Genomic DNA, 23,260 nt, shown 5'->3' with positions numbered 1-23,260 from the left:
ATACTCAGGTTTAACTTCTATGGAGAACAAAGAAGGACTAAAAATAACCCCCAAGAAAAAAAGAGGGTTGGAAAAAAAGGGGCTTCCTTAGAAAATATTTTGTTTTCTTTAGAATAAAGGAAATATTATATTTAGAATAATCGAAACTCACCTGAACCAAACAATTGCATCTTCAACTCATGGCTTACTAAAACAACTGCTAACAAAGGTACAATTGCAAATGGTAAATTGAAGTGCTATAACTTAAATACATGCATTCTAACTCCTTTGGTATTATGATATTTGTTTCTGAGAGAAGGTAGACTATAATGGATGATAGCATGAGTTCTGGCACCAAACTGCCTGGCCTCACATTCTTGGGCAAGTTAGTTAAACTTGATGCGTTCAGTTTCCTCATCTGCAAAATAAGAGCAACAATGGTATTGCTGAAGAACTAAGACCTAACATATGTGAAGCATTAAACTAGTGCCCAGCACACAGTAAGTACCATATAAGTGTTTGCTATTTCTCCAACTGCTGCTAGTGCCTCTTAACTCTTATTCATCAGTGCAGTCACCAATACTAATCTCATCAGGATATCAGTATGATTCAATAAAACATAAAGCCCATAATGGCAAAATCAGCTCCTTTAGGGGCAAAGTAATCATTTATTTGCAAAAAAATACAAAATTTTGAGAATATAAAACAGAAGTACAGCAAGTCATTATAGTTTTTAATTCTGTTACGTGAAGGCTGCATTATCTGGAGAGAATGTGCCACTAACAGCTTTAAGGAAGGAAAATTAGTAAGAAGCTAACTCTTCCAAGTGACTGGCATTGAGCCACTGGCAGCAGTCACCTGCCCCTAAGGTAAGATTTAGTCCCAGAGCCTGAGTTGATAGATAGCAAATGGAAGTGTAGTCTTTCTACAACACAGTAACATATGGTAATTAATTGTCCATCAAGAAAAGCAGCTCACTATGACTCACATACACCAACCATCAAATATGTGGGTTTTCCAGCTATGTATATATACTTAATCCTCACCAGAGGATGTTATTGATTTTAGAGAGAGAGAAGGAGGGAGGGAGAGAAAGAGAGAAACGGCAGTCAGTTGCCTCCCATATGCGCCCCAACCAGGGATAGAACCTGCGACATGTTTGGTGTATGGGACAATGCTCCAACCAACTGAGTGAGCCACCCAGCTGGGGCCTTTCCAGCTATACTTATGTTTGGGATTTAAAATAAAGTGTGTATGTGAGGATATCGTGGCTCTTGCACTAATAACAGAGAAAATTAATGAGTCCTCCTTCTGATATAATTCACTATTTATAAATGAAAGTATTTACAAATGGGCAGCAGCTCAAACCCACAAGCCCCGGAGGACAGGTTTCCCGTGCTGGCTCTATCTGCAGTTACAGAATCATCTCTAGCTCAGAAGATCCTGAAACCAAATCCCACCAGTACCCCTGAAATTCAATTCAATGACTTTTTATTAAATTACTGGAAGAGTAACCCTACTTAACTTTTTTAGAAAGTCTAGGTCTTATTCCTGTAGAATCCTGAGGTTTAAAAAACTAATTTATGTTGGCAGTTAGGAACTAATGAAGTAATTAAATATAGTGAAATTTAAAACCAGTTTAGCTATTCCTAATAACTAAATAATTGCATATATGGGAAATACACTAATCAATAGTTTTAAATCCTTCTAGTTTACTATTCGTCAGATTGACGTTAAGTCGTGGCTAAACTGTTTTTCTGAAAACAAACTTAAAAAGACCTCTCTTCAGGCCATCTAATTTTATTATGTTTTTTATTAGTGTGTCCACAGCTAAGACGTCTGAACTATTCCCCTCTGGCAAAGAGAACCTGGCACCTGCACACCCTCACCACCGCCGTGGCCCTGTGCTGGAAGTTTCCTCCTTGTGCCCCAGATGTGCTGCTCTCAGTGTAGGTTCGGTGGTGAGATTCCTTAACCTAAATCTCCCAGACAGTGCAGTGAAAAGAATATAAATACAGATCTAAAATAAGGAAAAGTACGGCCCTGACTGGTTTGGCTCAGTGGATAGAGCTTCAGCCTGCGGACTGAAGGGTCCCAGGTTCAATTCCGGTCAAGGGCATGCACCTTGTTTGCGGGCACATCCCCAGTAGGGGGTGTGCAGGAGGCAGCTGATCGATGTTTCTAACTCTTTATCCCTCTCCCTTCCTCTCTGTAAAAAATCAATAAAGTATATTAAAAAAATAAAATAAAATAAGGGAAAGTTGCATCTGCCAAACATTCCTAGCATCGCTTCATGAACTGTTTGTGAACATTTTAATCAACTCTATTTATACATACTCAATTAAAGAATCTGTGCTCCCTACTGGGCAAAATAGAGACTGAAACCCACTTCAGGTTATAGTAAATGAAGTGTACTTCATTAAAGCTGTTTAAAAAAAGGCCCAGTTACCATGGCAGCAGGAGCCCCTCAAAGGACCAACGAAGGGTCTTTGGTAATCTTCCCGTCTGCAGGCCTTCCAATGCATATCACGGAGTTTCTTTACTGGATAGAGGCCTCCCCCTCTCCACAGAGCCAGAAAAAAAAATGCCTGAAATTTCTATTTGAAATTAAGAGTGATAAAACTAAGAGCTTAGGTAACAAGGTCTATAAATAGATCCTTTAAAAAAATCGTTTCTAAAAGCATCTTTCCAGGCCATGTGACTTAATTACTGTCTAGGTGACAAAGTATTATTCCCTTATCCAAGAGCCTCTGGAAGAACTACTGTAGTGAGAATTCAAGATAGAAAGCATGTTTCTCAGATGTGAAGGAAAGTGGTAAATAAGAAAGGCATTTTGGAAGAGAAATGCTGCTGAGTTGTTCTAAAAAGGAAAATGAGATTTTTAAAAGCCTTTGGATAGATTACTTGGCTACAGTGTCTGTTGCTTGCATTTCATCTCAAAGACAGCCTCAAAATATAACCTAAAAGCTATTTGAAAAATACATGCAAGTCTTCGCTTCAGAAGATTCATCATTGATGCAATGGTATGGATGGCTCTGTACTAATTCATGCAGCAAAATTTACTGCACACCAAAACCTAGTTTTTCTTTTCTTCTTAATCGCTTACCCTTCCTGCTTCTATAGAAAGCACCAAGGTTCTATTCTGGATGGTAATGCACTTTTGAGAATCAATAAGGAAACTTGATATCCAGGATAAGCAAACTCAGATTAACCCCTTTGTTCATCGTTTCTACTGCAATAAACACATATAATGACACTCTGGCAGCTTAATGGCTATGTTTGGCTCCCTGTGGCCAAAAAAGGAAACAGTTCAAGCATTTATATACTGTTCAGTCATATGCAATGAACTCAAGAAAAATTTATGTCTCCTAAAAGGATATTTTCACTAACCAAAAAAGAAGAGGTAGAAGAAAGAGAATGCAGGCACTAAACTACAGGGTAGGGGGAAAGTAGTTTACAGTTGTATGTGAAACAGGGTTTATTCTTGTATGATTATTTATTAATTATTGTATCACTAGAGGCCAGGTGCACGAAACTCGTGCATGGGGGGGGGCAGGGGGGTGTCCCTCAGCCCAGCCTGCACCCTATCCAATCTGGGACCCCTCGAGGGATGTTCGACTGACCGTTTAGGCCCGATCCCGGTAGGATCGGGCCTAAACGGGCAGTCGGACATCCCTCTCACAATCCAGGACTGCTGGCTCCCAACTGCTCGCTTGCCTGCCTTCCTGATTGCCCCTAACCGCTTCTGCCTGCCAGCCTGATCACCCCCTAACCACTCCCCTGCCAGCCTGATTGATGCCTAACTGCTCCCCTGCCAGCCTGTTTGCCCCTAACTACCCTCCCCTGCAGGCCTGGTCACCCCTAACTGCTCTGCCCTGCCGGCCTGGTCATCCCTAACTGCCCTTCCCTTGCAGGCTTGATTGCCCCCAACTGCCCTCCCTTGCAGGCCTGGTCCCTCCCAACTGCCCTCCCCTGCTGGCCTGATAGCCCACAACTGCCCTCTCTTGCAGGCCTGGTCCCTCCCAACTGCCCTCCCCTGCTGGCCATCTTGTGGCGGCCATCTTGTGTCCACATGGGGGCAGGATCTTTGACCACATGGGGGCAGCCTTCTTGTGTGTTGCCGTGATGGTCAATTTGCATATTACTCTTTTATTAGATAGGATTTTCTATATGAACAACTTTAAACCTACTTTTGCTGAACCCTAGATAACTTACATTTTAAATAAACTAAATTCTGTGACTAATGACAAACTGAGAACATTTTTTACTTAAGAAAGAAATTCACATTTTATAGTACCAAACAACTATTGGTGGGTGTTTTCTTTTTCCAAACAAAACATCTTAAAAGATACCTTAAGCAACATTATTTCTTTAACAAATTGTGCATCTTTGAAAGCATCCAACTGTGGAGAATTGTGTACTTCCTGGAGAAACCTAGAAAAGGGGGCATGAGAAAGCTTGAACACAATTCAAGATTACAGGCAATTCTCTATGAATGCTGTTCAGGCTTAAAGGAGCTACAAAGTGAGCAGGAGCCAGGGAGGTAGGTATATGCTGTCCTAACAGGTCATATACTCAAAATTTTCTACGTGATTTCTTACAGCTGTCCTCTGCCAGTATGTTTTTCCTGTCAGTTACACATTCATTGGGTAAAACAAAAAAGGCTGAGGCAGGATAAAGAAGGGAGCTCTTTTTTAAGAAAGAAGAAATGAGTTGGAAACAAAAGTGAGTACAAACGGAACATGGAGACTCTGCTTGTATCACAGACACCTCCTGGGAGATGGGACCACGTGAAGCTAGAAATCGTGCAGAGAGCTCCAACCCTGGGGAAGGGCGATGGGTGTGAACAGCAGGAGAAAAACTCAGGCTTTTTCCTTGCTTCTATATCAACTTCCTGATACACTGTTTCCAGAGTGACAGTGGCCATTTCGGTTTGCCTATAAAATATTTTAATGAAAATTACCCCACCATTCCATCAGAGTAAAAGGCTCCCTAGAGTCACAACCACCTCTTCCATTCCTCAGCAGACACTTTTCTCCCCTGACACCTGCTCTCCAACACAGCCTCTCTGCCATGCCTTTATCCAATTTCAGGCTTCACCCTTGACCCAGGGTCCTTCGCTTTCTTATCCATTGTCTTAATGCCACTGTGGGCATTATTAAGACTTTGAGACAATGATAGTTGAGTACACTCAATTCAATTATGTGATGGGTAGTAACCAGTTAACTGCCAGTAAAAAGTCTATAATGTATAATGGGTGTCTCTGTACACACCCATCCTTACAATTAGGATCCTGATCCAAGGACCAGTTAGGAGTGCTCACATACAGTAGTTAGAAATCATTTGAGCTAATAAAAAAGACACTCAGCAGCTATTACTTTAGATTATTATAACAAGACATCATATAATTTAACCAAAAGAAATGGTTGGGGTGGGTGCGGGCTAGAAGGAATCAATTGGGGAAAAGGGGGGGAGGTTCCCTGTAATACTTTCAACAATAAATAATTTAAAAATTGAAAAAGAAGACATGGTTAATGGTATTGATAACTGGACATGATCTTTCATTGGTAATGAATATGATAAATCATATCTCTACCAAGATGTCTACTTTTACTTTGACCTCCAGGAAATCTTCCCCTTCCGCCACCTATACATACAGAATTTCAAATTCCTCTCCTACTGTTCTAAAACTCCTACCATGTTTATTTTCCTGAGGTGTGAAAAATAAAACAGGGTTTGTACTGAAATGTGTCTGCACCATTTTTGCCCAGAGTAATATTACAGAAAATTTACCCAAATGCATAACCTAATTTGTAAGAAATAGCTAAAGGGTCTTTAAGTAGACCACCATTTCAGTTTAAGGATTAAACTCTAAAGGAGTAATTGTTAGGTACCTCCAGAATGAATATGTATGTAATAGGTCTAAACAAAATTCATTTCAATTTTTATGCCCATCCTCTTTTGTATAGCATAGAATATATGGTAGATAACATGGTATAAGAGTCAGTGTGGGAGTTACATAACCTAGATTCAAATTGCAGCTCGACCATTCATTATATTTACTTTCAACAAGTAACCTTTCTATGCCTCAGTTTCCTATAAAGTGGGGTAATACATAGTCATATTTATAACCACAGGTTGTTTTCAGGATTGAATATATATAAATGTGTATGCCTATCACATCATGAGCAATATCTGTTAGCAGTTACTATTAGTATTATAACATTAATTAAATAGAGCTGTAGAAACTTAACCAGAATACTGGCAGCTTTCAGCTTCAACACACAAAAAAGCTAGCTAACAAACAGCAAACAGCATGGTTTAGACTTGTTAGTTGCTACTTATCAATTCCAGTTTCTTTTATCTTAAGAATCCCGAGCCGTAGTTCTCCACAATTGAAATAAAAATATTTTATTCCCAAGCTATTCTGATTAGTTGATGTTTTATGTTTAAGTTAAAGTTCGTCAAACACACAAAATTTCTCCCTAAAAGGTCAAACTTGGAATTTAATTTTTAAGTGAATTGGAAATAAATGTATGTGAAAGATGAGATTAATATTTCATGTATATGTGGAATCTAATGAACACAATAAACAAACAAAATAAAAACAGACTCAGATAATAGAGAACAGACTGGCAGCTGTCAGAAGGGAGGGGGTGATAAAGGTGAAGGGTTTAAGAAAACAAAACAAAATTCATAGACACAGCCCAGCTGGTGTGGCTCATGAATTGAGCATCGTCTCATGCACCAAAAGGTCACTGATTCCATTCCCAGTCAGGGCACATGCCTGGAATTATGGGCTGGATCCCCAGTAGGGGGCATGTAGAAGGCAGCCAATGGATGTTTCCCTCTTTTTCTCTCATTCTCCTTTCTATCTCTCTCTCCTTCTCCTTTCCTCTTTACCTGAAAATCAATAAAAACATACTTTTAAAAAAAACTACTCATAGACACAGACAATAGTATGGTGATTTTCAGAGGGAAAGGGGGTTGGGGGCAGATAGAAGAGGGTAAAGGGGGGATAAATGGTGATAGAAGGAGACTTGACTTTGGGTGATGAACACACACAATACAATATATAGATGATGTATTACGAATTGTACACCTGAAACCTATATAATTATTTAACCAATGTCAACCCAATAAATTCAATAAAAATTGTTTAAAATATGTCTCATTAAACAAAAAGTTACTATGTTCTGCTTAAAGCCTTTATCTTTTAAACTTTGGGGAAAAAATCATCTTAATAGAACTTTAAAATCAGCATTATGCACCTATCTGATGGAGATAAAACTGCCTTCGACGATGTACAGAATGGCTTGGAGATCATACAAGTCATTATCTTAAGGAAAAAAATCACTAAAATGTATTTCATTTTACTGTAAATAGAAAATAGCCATCAACAGCAAAATCCAGATTGTGAGAAACTGCATAGGATAAACAATCTGGTTTCTTCAACAAATAAAATTTAAGGGAGGGTTTAAAAATAAAGATAAGGGAAAACCAAAGATTCAAAGAGACTTTTTAAAACTTATTTTTTAAAAATAAAACTAAACAGGGAAAACTAAACTATAGGGATATATGCTTGAGTGATAAAACTATGACAAAAATAAGGAAATGATAACTGTAAAAGTCAGGGCAGTGTCTACATTCTTATAAGAAGAGGAGGGAGGGGCGTGGGTTCGGGAAGCAGCACATGGAATTACTGACCAAGCTCTAATTCTTGAACCGGATAGAGGTTATAGGGTGTTCACCTTTAGTAATTTCTGTGTCAGTGTTGTATTTCACAATAAAAAGAAGATTTAAAAAATAAAATTGTAGTCTAAAAGAGTCACCAATGCAGCTATTATGTACTTCTATGCAGATGTATTCCTGTTCTCACATTCATACTCACATCCTTGAAACAAATACATTGCACCTGAATTTTCACAAATAAAGATTCCATGACACCTGAGCAGAGATATTTACTAGACTGGTTTTTAGCCATTGTTTAAATCTGACTTGACAATGATGTTGATTTATTTTTGCATCCTCAAGATAAATATGACTTTGTTTGTGCCTATTGACAAAAAAAGATATTTCATAGAGTTTTGCTTTGATCTCTTAGATTCTTTCATTTACTTCAGTCCCAAGAGAAAAGCCAGTTAAAAAATTGATAAATCCAAAGGTGTTAAGGGCTGAATTGCATCCCCCTAGAAGTCATATATTGACATCCTAACCTCCAGTACATCAGATTGTAACCATATCTGAAGATAGTCTTTAAAGAATTAATTAGGTTAAAATGAGGTCATATGGGTGGGCCCTAATCCAATATGACTGGTATCCTTCAAAGAAGAAGAAATTGGGGCACAGATATGCCCAGAGGGAAGACCATGTGAAGAGACAGGGAGAAGACAGCAAAGGAGAGAAGAAACCAATCCTGTTGACACTTCGACCTTGGACTTCTAGCCTTCAGAACTGTGAGGAAATAAAATTCTGTTGTTTAAGCCACCCTGTCGGTGGCACTTGGTGATGGCAGCCCTAGCAAACTAATACAGAGGGTAAGAGAGAAGTTAAAACAAAACAATAAAACAACCTACAATTTTACAAATTTTTGATTCATAATGTCTAGTGAAAAGAAAAGCTTAAGAAAAGTGAGTCATTAGTAAAGAAAGGAAAACTAAGAGATTCCATGTAAAAAGCTAAGCACAAAGGGCAGGACACAAGGGAACCAAGAGGAGAGGAACTGGCTACTGACTTTGAATTGATGGGCAGTATTCAGCACTTTCAGTGTAGTTCCTGGAGCCCTGGTCAGTGTGGCTCAGTGGTCAGATCATCAGCCTGCCCACTAAAGGGTCCTGGGTTCCTTTCCTGGTCAAAGACACGTACCTGGGGTGCAGTTTCCAGGCACATTCAGGAGGCAGCCAATCAATATGTCTCTCTCACATCAAAATCTCTTCCTCTCCCCCTCCCTCCCTCCCTTCCACTATCTCTAAAAATCAATGGGAAAAAGATCATACTTGGGTGAAGAATAATAACAATAACAAAAAAAAAGTGGTTCCTGGAAAAAAACACAGAGGAGAATTTTGAGTTTTGAGTTAAATTCTCTAATTCATTTTTTAAATGAACTGAAAACAAATAGAATGATGGGTGAGATCAAAATGGTTTTCTTAAAGGGAATAATGTCCTCTGGCCCAAGTACTGAAATGAACTTTGGATTTATCATTACCCTGGTTTGATAGGATTAAGGATTAGACAAACTATCAACCAAGAAAATACAATTCCCCAAGATTGTGGGGTAAAGTCAATGCTCTGGGTGTTATATATACCCATGGAGCCTAATCATCTCAGAGCGAAGTACAAGATTCCTGGAAAGGGATAATAGTACTGCAGGGACCATAGATAGCTGTTTGCTGGATCTGCCCTCCATGCTCCCATTTGCATTTCAGCATTCCACTGACAGACATAAATAGAAACAGAGAGTGAACTGCCTGTTTCCTTTCGTCTTTAATTTAACCAAGAAATAAGATATCCTGTGCATTCGGAAAAACATCATACAAAATTGAGAAGCGAAGCTAAATAAATGGGGATGAGAATAAAAGGAGCCCAGAGATTCTAAATCTAGGGAATTATTTTTCCAACAATAAGCCAAATGGCTCCATTCTCCTGTGTCATAACTAGAAGAAGCCTGGCATCCTTTCTGAAGTAAGGCAGATGTAAATCAATCAAACTTCCAATTAGTTAACCTTAAGTTTAGAATAACTTTCAGAGGGACTGGCATAATTATTATATCTAGGTAACTTGTAAACATTAACAGACTTTGTTTTAAGTCTTTATCTGTCAGTGGTGTACAGATATATAAAAATGTATTTATTGGAAAAATGGCCCAATGTCTGGGATGTGCTTTTAAATACTACACACACACACACACACACACACACACACACACACACACACACACACACATATACACATTCACACAACATACATACACACACACAAGTAGAGATATAAAAACTGTCAAAATGTTTACAATTATTGACACTGGAAAATGGGTATGTGGGAGTTCATTATAGTATTCCTTTCACTGCTATATATGTTTGAAAATTTCCACAATAAAAAGCTTTCCTGCCCTAACTGGTTTGGCTCAGTGGATAGAGCGTCGGGCTGCGGACTCAAGGGTCCCAGATTCGATTCTGGTCAAGGGCATGTACCTTGGTTGCGGGCACATCCCCAGTAGGGGGTGTGCAGGAGGCAGCTGATGGATGTTTCTCTCTTATCGATGTTTCTAACTCTCTATCCCTCTCCCTCCCTCTCTGTAAAATATCAATAAAATATGTTTTTTTTAAAAAAAGCTTCCCTTTAGTTAACATACCATTAAAAAATCTAATTTGTTTCATGTTATCACTTGAAGAGAATAATGTAATTTATTTTAGTTATTTACTTTATATAGAGCTTAATTTGAATTAAAAAAAAAGCTTTATGACAGTAATATATTTAAATTGAAAAGCATGGAACATAGGCTTTCAGAGAAAATAACTTGGGAAAATATTTACAACTAGAGGCCCGGTGCATGAAATTTGTGCACGGGGGGGGGAGGGGCAGGGGGATGTCCCTCAGCCCAGCCTGCAGCCTCTCCAATCTGGGACCCCTCAAGGGATGTCCGACTGCCCGTTTAGGCCCGATCCCATTTGATCAGGCCTAAACGGGCAGTCGGACATCCCTCTCACAATCCAGGACTGCTGGCTTCCAACTGCTTGCTTGCCTGCCTTCCTGATTGCCCCTAACCGCTTCTGCCTGCCAGCCTGATCACGCCCTAACCACTCCCCTGCCAGCCTGATTGATGCCTAACTGCTCCCATGCCAGCCTGTTTGCCCCTAACTGCCCTCCCCTGCAGGCCTGGTCCCCCCCTCAACTGCCCTTCCCTGCAGGCCCGGTCGCCCCCAACTTCCCTCCTCTGTCGGGCTGGTCACCCCTAACTGCCCTCCCCTGCAGGCTTGATCGCCCACAACTGCCCTCCCTTGCAGGCCTGGTCCCTCCCAAATGCCCTCCCCTGCTGGCCATCTTGTGATGGCCATCTTGTGTCCACATGGGGGCAGCCATCTCGTGTGTTGGAGTGATGGCCAATTTGCATACTATTCTTTTATTAGATAGGATTAGATAGGATAAAGGCCTGGTGCATGGGTGGGGGTCAGCTGGTTTGCCCTGAAGGGTGTCCCAGATCAGGGTGGGGGTGCCCTTGGGGTGTGGGGTGGCCTGGGTGAGGAGCCTGTGGTGGTTTGCAGGCCGGCCATGCCCCCCAGCGACCCAAGTGGAGGCCCTGGGATCTGAGATTTATTTATCTTCTACAATTGAAACTTTGTAGCCTTGAGTGGATCCAAGCCTTCTGCTCACTCTGTGAAGGCAGCCATTTCTGTTGGGATTTATTTATCTTCTATCATTGAAACTTGTAGCCTTAAGTGGAAGCCCTGGTATCTGGGATTTACTTATCTTCTATAATTGAAACTTTTTAGCATTGAGTAGAGGCCTGGGCCAGCAAGGGCAGGTGGAAAGCTTGGCTTCCTCCATTGCCGGGGAAACCCAAGCCTCCCTCCTGCTCTCTCTGTGGCCGCAGCCATCTTGGTTGGGTTTATTTGCATATACGTTCTTGATTGGCTTATGGGCGTGGCTTATGGGCATGGCTTATGGGTGTAGCGGAGCTACGGTCAATTTGCATATTACTCTTTCATTAGATAGGATACTAGAGGCCCGATGCACAAAATTAGTGCAAGAGACTTGGCCCTCATGGCCCCAGCTGCCTCATGGCTCCAGCTGCCTTGCCGCCCCACCCCCCCGGCCCTTGGTCATTCCGGAAGTTCATCCAGAAAGTCGTTCAGCTGTCCAGTCTAATTAGCATATTAGCTCTTTATTATATAGGATGATATAATGTTTATTTCTTAAAAGTAGGATATAATGTTGTTATATATGTTTACATATACTTATACTAGAGGGCCGGTGCACGAAATTCGTGCACGGGGGGCTGTGTTCCTCAGCCAGCTTGCACCCTCTCCAATCTGGGACCCAGTAGGATGGGGCCTAAACGGGCAGTCGGACATCCCTCTCACAATCCAGGACTGCTGGCTCCCAACTGCTCACCTGCCTGCCTTCCTGATTGCCCCTAACCACTTCTGCCTGCCAGCCTGTTTGCCCCTAACTGCCCTCCCCTGCAGGCCTGGTCCCCCACTACTGCCCTCTCCTGCAGGCCTGGTCCCCCCCAACTGCTCTCCCCTGCAGGCCTGGGTCCCCCCCAACTGCCCTTCCCTGTAGGCCCGGTCGCCCCCAACTTCCCTCCTCTGTCAGCCTGGTCCCTCCCAACTGCCCTCCCCTGTTGGCCTGATTGCCCACAACTGCCCTCCCTTGAAGACCTGGTCCCTCCCAACTGCCTCCCCTGCTGGCCATCTTGTGGTGGCAATCTTGTGTCCACATGTGGGCAGTCATCTTTGACCACATGGGGGCAGCCATCTTATGTGTTGGAGTGATGGTCAATTTGCATATTATGCTTTTATTAGATAGGATATAAAAATATAAGTATGTGCATAGAATAAAACAACACTAAAAGGAAATACACCAAAATGAAAACAAAATTCACCTCAGGTGAGTTTAAGGGTGACTTTTTTCTTTTTTGATATAGTTATCTCTACTTACAAGTTTTCTAAAATAAGTATGCATCAAATATAATCAGAAAAAGAAAGCAAATATATATAAATAGCAATATAATTATGACAAGGCAGAATAGGTAGTCTGAACACTGTTCAAAAGAAAATAGACAATTAGCTAAAACTTGCTATACTAAACATTGAGCCTAAAGCAACCCTTTGGTGGAGTACAGTCTTATATGCCCTAAGATTTATCAGTGTACTGGAAAAAAACAACATACATTTTTATGCCTATAATTGGAGAAGGCTTTTTATTTGTGTGGAATCTTTTCAGAACTTATGTGACAAGAACTATGATCTTGAGATTACTGTTCCCAGAGTTTTAAAATTCCCTGGGACTTCCCAGTAGATCTAATAAGTTTATCATTTTACCAGGGAAAGTCATTCCCAACAAAATAAACAGCTACGTATACCCTGACCCAAGATTTCACCTCTTGGTTCTCAGTGCTAACCTTAAAAGCAAATTTCAGAAATTATTTTCTGTGATATAATCAAAAAAGAACCTCTTGCAGCAATACTAATTCTACAAAACATACCTCCAATGACTCCTACAGTGTACTTACAATTCTTTTTCTAATAACTAAAGGTTTTATTTTATTTTCAAAAGTAATTGGTAATACACTTTCTTGATAAAAAAATTTTTTTTAAGATTTTTTATTTATTTTCCGAGAGAGAGGATGAAAGAGAGAGAAACATCCACTGGCTTCCTCTTGCAGGTCCCCAACTAGGATTGAGCCCAAAACCTGGGCAAGTGCCCTGACCAACAATCAACCAGCAACCTTTCTGTGCATGGGACAACACCCGTGCTAGGGCTTGATAAAATTCTTTGTTATAAAATGCCCAAACGACACATTAGAAGTATCACTGAAAGTATTAAAATGGTAATCAGTATTCAAGATTCTGAAAGAATTTTCCCAAGAGGGAGAAAAATTTTACTTACTTTAATTTCCACCATCTTCCCTCCATGTTCAATGTGTCTCTCTATGTATTCAGAGGACAGCAAATCACTGCAACAACAAAAGAAAGGATGGTTAAAGAGGACTAGAAAATGTAAAGCATTTAAAATCAAGTTTACCCATACCAGCTTTAATGATTCATTAACTCCAATTTTAAAACAAAAATAAAACTTTATAGGTCTCTCTCTCTCTCTCTCTCTCTCTCTCTCTCTCTCTCTCTCTCTCTCTCACACACACACACACACACACACACACACACACACACACACACACACCAGCCTAGTATTTCTAAAGGGTTATGAGATTGAACTGACTACACCACCTGTCACCTCCTTGCTTAGCAGAGTTGATTCCACTTATCTTATTGAGAAGTTCTGGGAAACTACCAGAAACTAACACCATTATTATAAAGACACCTTTTTCTTCCCTTTTTGCTTTAGCTTTTTATCCAACAGTTTTAACTTGCTACCATCCCTCACCATCTCTTTATGTGTTGTGTGTGATATTTTACCTGAAAAAACATTAGTTTCCAACACAAAAATAAAAAGGGGGCAAAGAATGCTAAAAGAACTGAAAAGGAACATACCATTAGCAATAAAATAATTCTATTTTGAAATCTACTAAACAACAACCTTCTCATAGAATATTAAACTATTTGCATCATCTTAAATACACTTCTCTTTAATTCCAAGTATGTGGAAAAAATGTCCCACATACTTTAATGGAAGTACCTCAAGACACAATTTACACAAAAAGTATTGAAGTCTATTATTTTTAAAGCACTAGAATAGAAATAAAACTAACATTAATAGAAATAATACAAGAAGCTATACATTTCTGTGGACCCTGGGACTGGGGATACCTACTAAGAAAGGCTCCTGGTGGCAAACTGAGCTCAAATTTAAAAGCAGGTTGCCCAGGACCAAACCAGAGAGGGTCGGACCTGCATTACCACCATTTGTCCACCATCCAGAACTGAAATATCATTGCTGACATGTACACATAAGAAACTGTTTGACATTGAAATTGGGACTCAAAAGAACTGTTGGCCCAGAAAGAAACTCACTACAGACTGATTCATTTGCCTCCCAGCATAACCATCATTGCTTGTCTCATTTTCGGTTCTTATAAGTGTATTTCTAGTATCACATGATCTCACTCATCTAGGGGAAATAATGAACAACATAAACTGATGAACAAAAACAGACCCGGAGACAGGGAAGCATCGATCAGACAGTCAAACCTCAGAGGGAAGGTAGGGGAGGGTGGGGGTAAGGGGGAGAGATCAACCAAAGGACTTATATGCATGCATATAAGCCTAACCAGTGGTCATGGACAACAGGGGGGTGGGAGCATGCGTGGGGAGGGGTTTGGGATGGGAATGGGGGGATGAGGACAAATATGTGATACCTTAATCAATAAAGAAATTAATAACAAAATAACAAAATAAAAAATAAAAATAAATAAAAGCAGAGCATTGCAGGCAAGTCTAAAAACAGGGCTCTCTCATTCAAACCGCACTGAACAGCCTGCCTGCACTGTGTTCCTGACACCTGAGCCAGGCCTTGTAAAGCAGTTCCTGGAATCCTATTTCAACCAATTAAATTGAGACTTCCCTGGTCCAAACAGAACCGTAAGGCTATATCCTCATTAGCATCTTCACCAACCTATCAGAGTGGCTCCATTCTGATCAATCCAGACAGCGCCTTTTGGACCAATCTAAGTGTGAGGATTTGGAGTCCTCATTTGCATGAGGACAGACTAATCAGGGACTGGGGCAGGGACTTCTCTCTATATAAGTCAGCACCCCTCTGGCTCAGGCAGAGCACTTTCCCTTTTCACCAAAGACTGAAAACTGGATTGAAACACCAAAGACTTTTCACCAGACCAGAATGGAACAGAGCAACTGGAGCAGAGCAGGCAGAGCGGAAGTGTCTAGCCCAAGAGGGGCCTTGCTGAGGACTGCCTCACCCCAGGGCTGCCTCACCCCATCTCACAGCCCTGCTGTTCCACAGCTGTGCTGTTTCATAATTGAGCTGTGTGCACTGAATAAAGTTTCCTTTCTCACCACATCCAAACTGGGGATTCCTGCTGGTGTTGAATTGATGCCAACCATCAGTTGATATTCTAAATCTACTCTATGAATAAACATTCAGCCAATGAAGAAAATCTTTTTCACAGCGTTCTGAAGGTCACCAAGCCAAAATTGTCCCAATTATAAAATAAAATAAAAAGTGAATTTCTGAGCTCACAGTCCTCCCATGATAAGCACCATACTTATAGTTGCTTGAAATGTAAACGGAATGATCAAATGAGAGTCATATTAACATAGGCCCCATGAGAAACCAAGATGGCGGCATAGGTAAGCACCTAAACTGCTGCCTCGCACAACAATTTCAAAACTACAACTAAAAGACAGAACGGACACCATCCAGAACCACAGGGAAGCTGGCTGAGTGAAAATTCTACAACTATAAGGAAAGAGAAAAGCTCACAGAGAATTGGAGGTACGGCAAAGGGGCTTTGTGCACGCAGAGAGGAAGGGCGGCTGAGAGCCTGGCTGACTTTCTCTGGCGGAAGGCGGAAGGAAGCCCTCGACTGCACTGAGCCCCAGTTCTGACTGCACTGAACCCCAGTTCCGGGCGAGCCCCTGGGGACCCACGCTCTTACGGGGGGAGTCTGGACTCTTGGGTGGAGACTCGGAAGCCGGGGAAGGCGGAGGACTGAAAGCGCGTGCGTGCCAGTGCGCACAAAGGCTGCGGAGGTTGCCACAGGCTTTTCCTAGTGGAAGGGAGTCAGAGGATCCTGACTGCACTGGGCCCCAGTTCTGACTGCACTGAACCCCAGTTCCAGGCGAGCCCCTGGGGACCCACACTCTTGTGGGGGGAGTCTGGACTCTCGGGCGGAGACTCGGAAGCCGGGAAGGCAGAGGTCTGAAGGCGCGCACGTGCGCGCAAGGGCAAAGCTGACGGGAAGCCAAGACTGAGACTCCACCCCATCCAAGCTGAGCACAGAGGCTATTGCAATTTGGCAAGTCTAATCCTATAAGGCTGTCTCCAGCACCGAACTTCTGCCAGCATAGACACAACTGATCCTTACAGCCAACTGGCCCGGAGGTCAATTCTTCCCAGTGATACCAACAACAATAAAGACTTAATTACAACAAGGCTGTACACACAGTCCACAAAGGTGTGCACCAAGAGTGTCCACCTCAGGTTAACTGGGGAGGCAGACCCACTGGGCCATATTGGAAACCTAGCACACAAATCTACCTTACCAACTCAGGGAAGCACTGAAAATGCGGCGTCAAAGAATCAGATCACAAACAAAAGAAATGGAGGAAAACAAACGACTGGATATAGAATTCAAAACCACGGTTATAAGGCTTTTTAAGAATATCCTAGAAAAGGCCGATAAATATAACGAGACCCTCGAAGATATGAAAAAGGACCAACTATAAATTAAACATACACTGACTGAAATAAAAAATATTATACAGAGACCCAAAAACAGACAAGAGGAACACAAGAATCAAGTCAAAGAATTGAAATACAAAGAAGCAAAAAACACTCAACTGAAAAAGCAAAAAGCAAAAAAAAAAAAAAAATCCAAAAAGTTGAAGATAGTGTAAGAAGACTCTGGGACAACTTACAGTGTACCAACATCAGAATTATGGGGGTGCCAGAAGAAGAGAGAGAGCAAGATACTGAAAACCTATTTGAAGAAATAATGACCGAAAACTTCCCCCACCTGGTGAAAGAAATAGACTTACAAGTCCAGGAAGCCCACACAACCCCAAACAAAAGGAATCCAAAGAGGACCACACCAAGACACATCATAATTAAAATGCCAAGAGCAAAAGACAAAGAGAGAATATTAAAAGCAGCAAGAGAAAAACAGTTAGTTACCTACAAGGGAGCACCCATACGACTGTCAGCTGATTTCTCAACAGAAACTATGCAGGCCAGACGGGAGTGGCAAGAAATTTTCAATGTGATGAATAGCAAGAACCTACAACCAAGATTACTCTACCCAGCAAAGCTATCATTCAGAATTGAAGGTCAGATAAAGAGCTTCACAGATAAGAAAAAGCTGAAGGAGTTCATCACCACCAAACCAGTATTATATGAAATGCTGAAAGGTATTCTTAAAGAAGAGGAAGAAGAAAAAAGTAAAGAGAAAAATTATGAACAACAAATACATATCTCTCAACAAGTGAACCTAAAAATCAAGTGAATTAAAAACCTGAGGAACAGAATAATCTGGTGAATATAATAGAATCAGGGGCATAGAAAGGGAGTGGACTGATAATTCTCAGGGGAAAAGGGATATGGGGGGTTCATGAAGAGACTGGACAAAAATCATACACCTATGGATGAGGACAGTGCGGGGTAGGTAAGGGCAGATGGTGGGGTGGGAACTGGGTGGAGGGGAGCTATGGGGGGAAAAAGGAGAAACAATTGTAATAATCTGAATAAAGATTTATTAAAATTAAAAAAAAATAAAACTTAAAAATAAAAAAAACATAGGCACCATAATCAGTTTCTACAGTGTCTGATTCTCACATTACCATTTGGGGAAAATATCATTATTGTCTAAGCCCTTGTTTTATTTGTCTTTGGAATACATTTTCCTATTGACTTTTTAAGGAGGAACCAGCGAGGATGCTCTAAGCTGCAAGTTGCAGAAAACAGAACTAAACATGGCTCAAACAATCAGGACATTTATATCTTATTTCTTTTTTTTTTTTAAATAAATCTTTATTCAGATTATTACAATTATTTCTCCTTTTCCCCCCATAGCTCCCCTCCACCCAGTTCCCACCCCACCTTCTGCCCTTACCTCCCCCCCACTGTCCTCATCCATAGGTGTATGATTTTTGTCCATTCTCTTCATGAACCCCCCATACCCCTTCCCCCCTGAGAATTATCAGTCCACTCCCTATCTATGCCCCTGATTCTATTATATTCACCAGATTATTCTGTTCCTCAGGTTTTTAATTCACTTGATTTTTAGGTTCGCTTGTTGATAGATATGTATTTGTTGTTCATAATTTCTATCTTTACTTTTTTCTTCTTCCTCTTCTTTAAGAATACCTTTCAGCATTTCATATAATACTGGTTTGGTGGTGATGAACTCCTTCAGCTTTTTCTTATCTGTGAAGCTCTTTATCTGACCTTCAATTCTGAATGATAGCTTTGCTGGGTAGAGTAATCTTGGTTGTAGGTTCTTGCTATTCATCACATTGAAAATTTCTTGCCACTCCCGTCTGGCCTGCATAGTTTCTGTTGAGAAGTCAGCTGACAGTCGTATGGGTGCTCCCTTGTAGGTAATTAACTGTTTTTCTCTTGCTGCTTTTAATATTCTCTCTTTGTCTTTTGCTCTTGGCATTTTAATTATGATGTGTCTTGGTGTGGTCCTCTTTGGATTCCTTTTGTTTGGGGTTGTGTGGGCTTCCTGGACTTGTAAGTCTATTTCTTTCACCAGGTGGGGGAAGTTTTCGGTCATTATTTCTTCAAATAGGTTTTCAGTATCTTGCTCTCTCTCTTCTTCTGGCACCCCCATAATTCTGATGTTGGTATGCTTGAAGTTGTCCCAGAGTCTTCTTACATTGTCTTCAACTTTTTGGATTTTTTTTTTTGCTTTTTGCTTTTTCGGTTGAGTGTTTTTTGCTTCTTTGTATTTCAATTCTTTGACTTGATTCTTGTGTTCCTCTATTCTGTTTCTGGGTCTCTGTATAATATTTTTTATTTCAGTCAGTGTATGTTTAATTTCTAGTTGGTCCTTTTTCATATCTTCGAGGGTCTCGTTATATTTATCGGCCTTTTCTAGGATATTCTTAAGAAGTCTTATAACCGTGGTTTTGAATTCTATATCCAGTCGTTTGTTTTCCTCCATTTCTTTCGTTTGTGATCTGATTCTTTGACGCCGCATTTTCACTGATTCCCTGAGTTGGTAAGGTAGATATTTGTGCTAGGTTTCCAATATGGCCCAGTGGGTCTGCTTCCCCAGTTAACCTGAGGTGGACACTCTTGGTGCACCCCTTTGTGGACTGTGTGTACATCCTTGTTGTAATTAAGTCTTTATTGTTGTTGGTATCACTGGGAAGAATTGACCTCCGGGCCAGTTGGCTGTAAGGATCAGCTGTTTCTGTGCTGGGAGAAGTTCGGTGCTGGAGACAGCCATATAGGAGTAGACTTGCTAAATTGCAATAGCCTCTGTGCTCAGCTTGGATGGGGTGGAGTCTCAGTCTTGGCTTCCTGTCAGCCTTGCCCTTGCGCGCATTTGCGCTTTCAGTCCTCCGCCTTCCCCAGCTCGAGTCTCCGCCTGAGAGTCCAGACTCCCCCCACAAGAGCGTGGGTCCCCAGGGGCTTGCCTGGAACTGGGGTTCACTGCAGTCAGAACTGGGGCTCAGTGCAGTCAGAATCCTCTGACTCCCTTCCACTAGGGAAAGCCTGTGGCAACTTCTGCAGCCTTTGTGCGCACTGGCGCGCGCGCGTGCGCACTTTCAGTCCTCCGCCTTCCCCGGCTCCCGAGTCTCCGCCCGAGAGTCCAGACTCCCCCCACAAGAGCGTGGGTCCCCAGGAGCTCGCCTGGAACTGGGGTTCATTGCAGTCAGAACTGGGGCTCAGTGGAGTCAGGATCCTCTGACTCCCTTCCACTAGGGAAAGCCTGTGGCAACCTCCGCAACCTTTGTGCTCATGGCCCGCGTGCGCCTTCAGACTTCTGCCTTTCCCAGCTCGAGTCTCCGCCCGAGAGTCCAGACTCCCCCCGTAAGAGCATGGGTCCCCAGGGGTTCGCCCGGAACTGGGGTTCAGTGCAGTCAGAACTGGGGTTCAGTGTGGTCGGAGGCTTCCTTCCCCCTCCCGCCAGAGAAAGTCAGCCAGGCTCTCAGCCGCCCTTCCTCTCTGCGCGCACAAAGCCCCTTTGCCGTACCTCCAATTCTCTGTGAGCTATTCTCTTTCCTTCTAGTTGTAGAATTTTCACTCAGCCAGCTTTCCTGTGGTTCTGGATGGTGTCCGTTCTGTCTTTTAGTTGTAGTTTTGAAATTGTTGTGCGGGGCAGCAGTTTAGGTGTTTACCTATGCCGCCATCTTGGTTTCTCCCTTATTGCCTTTTAATCTATATCTTATTTCTTATTAGAAATTTCAGGACGGGTGTAAGGTGAATTTGCTTTGTGAATCTTCAAGTCTGTTAAATGAATAAATTTGAAGGTTATAATAATGTAGGCAAACACTCTTAAGATATTTATATATAGATAAGTAGCTAGTAAGCAAAATTTCATTAGACGTGGGTAAGTTGCATTGGCTGTATAAGTATAAGTAAGAAAATCATGTATGTTTTACACACTGATAGAAAGATATTTAATATTCATGATGCACCTGGTTAATAAATGTTTATGATATAATAAATATAAAAAAGACACTAAATAGCCAGGATACAAATTCAACCACCTATTTGTGACATCCAGGGTTCAGGATTCCTCACCTTCCGCACCAATTAATGACATTTTAGGTCAGATAATTCTTTGTCTTGGGAGCACCTTGGACACTGCACAGTCTGTATTCCCACCAACAGCACACAAAGGCTGCCTTTTCTCCACACCCTTGCCAACACTTGTTGTCGATTTATTGATGATAGCCATTCTGACAGGTGTGAGGTGATATATCATTGTGGTTTTAAGTTGAATCTCTCCGATGATTAGTGATGTTGAGCATTTTTTCATATGTCTATTAGCCATCAGTAGGTCCTCTTTGGAGAAGTGTCTATTCAGATCTTTTGCCCAATTTTAACTGGATTATTTTTCTTCCTGATGTTGAGCTGTATAAGATCTTTATATTTTCGGAAAGTAACCCCTTATCAGATGTATCATTGGAAAATATGTTCTTCCATTCCGTGGGTTCCCTGTGCATTTTTTGATGGTTTATTTTGCTGTGCAGAAGCTTTTTAGTTTGATGTAGTCCCGTGTGTTTATTTCTGTAGAAGGATAGGTGTTATTTCTTCTTTGAATGTTTGGTAAAATTTGCTTATGAAGCCATGGGGTCCAGGACTGTTTGTTTGCTGGGAGTTCTTTTTTGTTACTGTCTCAATTTTATTAGTTGTTATCAATCTATTCAGGGTTTTTGATTCTTCCTGATTCAGTTTTGGAAAACTGTATGTTTCTAGGAATTTGTCCATTTCTCCCAAGTTGTCCAATTTGTTGGCATATAACTGTTCATAGTGATTTCTTACAATCCTTTGTATTTCTGTGATATCCGTTGTTACTTCTCCCCTTTCATTTCTGGTTTTATTTATTTGGGTTCTCTCTTTTTCTTGATGAGGCTGCTTGAATGTCTCTAAATCTTATTTATATTTTCAAAGAACCAGCTCTTGGTTTCACTGATCTTTTGTATTGTTTTTTTACTTTCTATGTCATTTATTCTTTGAAACAAAATCATTTTTAAAAAAGACAAAATACCTCTCAACAACATGCTCACATTTTCCATTCCTAGGAAGATGTGAGCATATAAAGGGCACTTGATCCCATGGAACTTCAAGTCTTATTATGAAAACAAGAAAATATAAGGAACAGATCAGAAGGCAATGTATTATTGAGAGCCTCAGTAAATGGAACTAACAGCAGGCACAGAGAATGCACAAAAAGAAAGGAGCTCTGAGAATTAGAACAGTTAAGTCAGGGTTCACGAAGGCTATCAGACTTCATCCTCTGGCGGTGGGTAGAATGGAAAGGCAGAGGAGGACATTTCAAGTGAGAGGAATAACAAAAGCAGACTTGCAGCAGAGGAAAGTGACTCCAGAGGTAGTGAAAAGATAAGGCTATTTAGAGTTGAGGGTTCAAGTTGAGGAAATAGTACTAACAGCTAGTATTTGTGGAGGCCTGAGTGCCAGGCACTGTGCTAGGTGCTTTAAATGCATTAGTAGCTCACTAAAGTATTCAGACAACTGATGGGGTAGGTATACATATGATTCCCTTTGGGAGGCAAGGAAATGGCTAAGTGTGGCAAGGTCAAGTGGGAAGCTCAAAGTTCCCCAGCTGGCCAATGATAGCACCAGATTCATTCCCAGGTAGGTCTCGTTCCTGAGTCCATGATTTGAACAACCACATCCCTCTTTTAATAGAAAAGCATAAAAAGAGACTGCTGGGGATTTTATCATAGCCAATGTACATGAAAGGACTATTCAAGATGAAAGTCCTATTAAAAATAACCTAACTGCAGTAGGTAGAGATGATTAGCAAAGAAGATTCATGATAAAAGTGTCTCTATTACATGGGTTAGAATGAATTTCTCCAACTCAGGATAGATTTGTGAAAAATGCCACATATTCATCTATCTGTGTGTGGTTATTATGAGAAATCTAATAGAGTAGAGAACACGGAAATTCATGAGCATTCTAAAAAAGCCATCATCATCATAATCACAGATGACATGTAAACCTATTACCCCTAATCCAAAAAGGAATTGCTTCTATGTTTATTTTAAATTACTTTCTTCAAATAATGGAATTAGCAATAGCATAACTAAGAATGAAACTGCAGTTTAATATCCAAGAGTTATAAAGGGCAACAATATGACTACAATTTTGCAAAGCATTTAAAATATTTACTTTTTTAATAGACTGCATATTGTTTAGCTTCCCTATTTTAATTTCAAAA

At 41.0% G+C, this 23,260-nt stretch overlaps 1 protein-coding gene across 28 annotated transcripts in view; it reads right to left on the bottom strand.

Annotated features, from left to right (window-relative positions):
• Nucleotides 1-23,260, bottom strand: part of ADAM22 (ADAM metallopeptidase domain 22) — a 190,466-nt gene that overhangs the window by 89,565 nt on the left and 77,641 nt on the right. For all 28 annotated transcript variants that reach the window (XM_080664405.1, XM_080664411.1, XM_080664395.1 and 25 more), the window contains exon 4: nucleotides 13,591-13,657. In XM_080664405.1, the coding sequence (XP_080520531.1) occupies nucleotides 13,591-13,657 (67 nt within the window). The remainder of the gene's footprint in view (nucleotides 1-13,590; nucleotides 13,658-23,260) is intronic.

The sequence above is a fragment of the Plecotus auritus genome (genome assembly GCF_963455305.1).
Source record: "Plecotus auritus genome assembly, chromosome: 4".
Classification (NCBI taxonomy): Eukaryota; Metazoa; Chordata; class Mammalia; order Chiroptera; family Vespertilionidae; genus Plecotus; species Plecotus auritus.
This window is presented reverse-complemented; position numbering and strand designations above follow the sequence as displayed.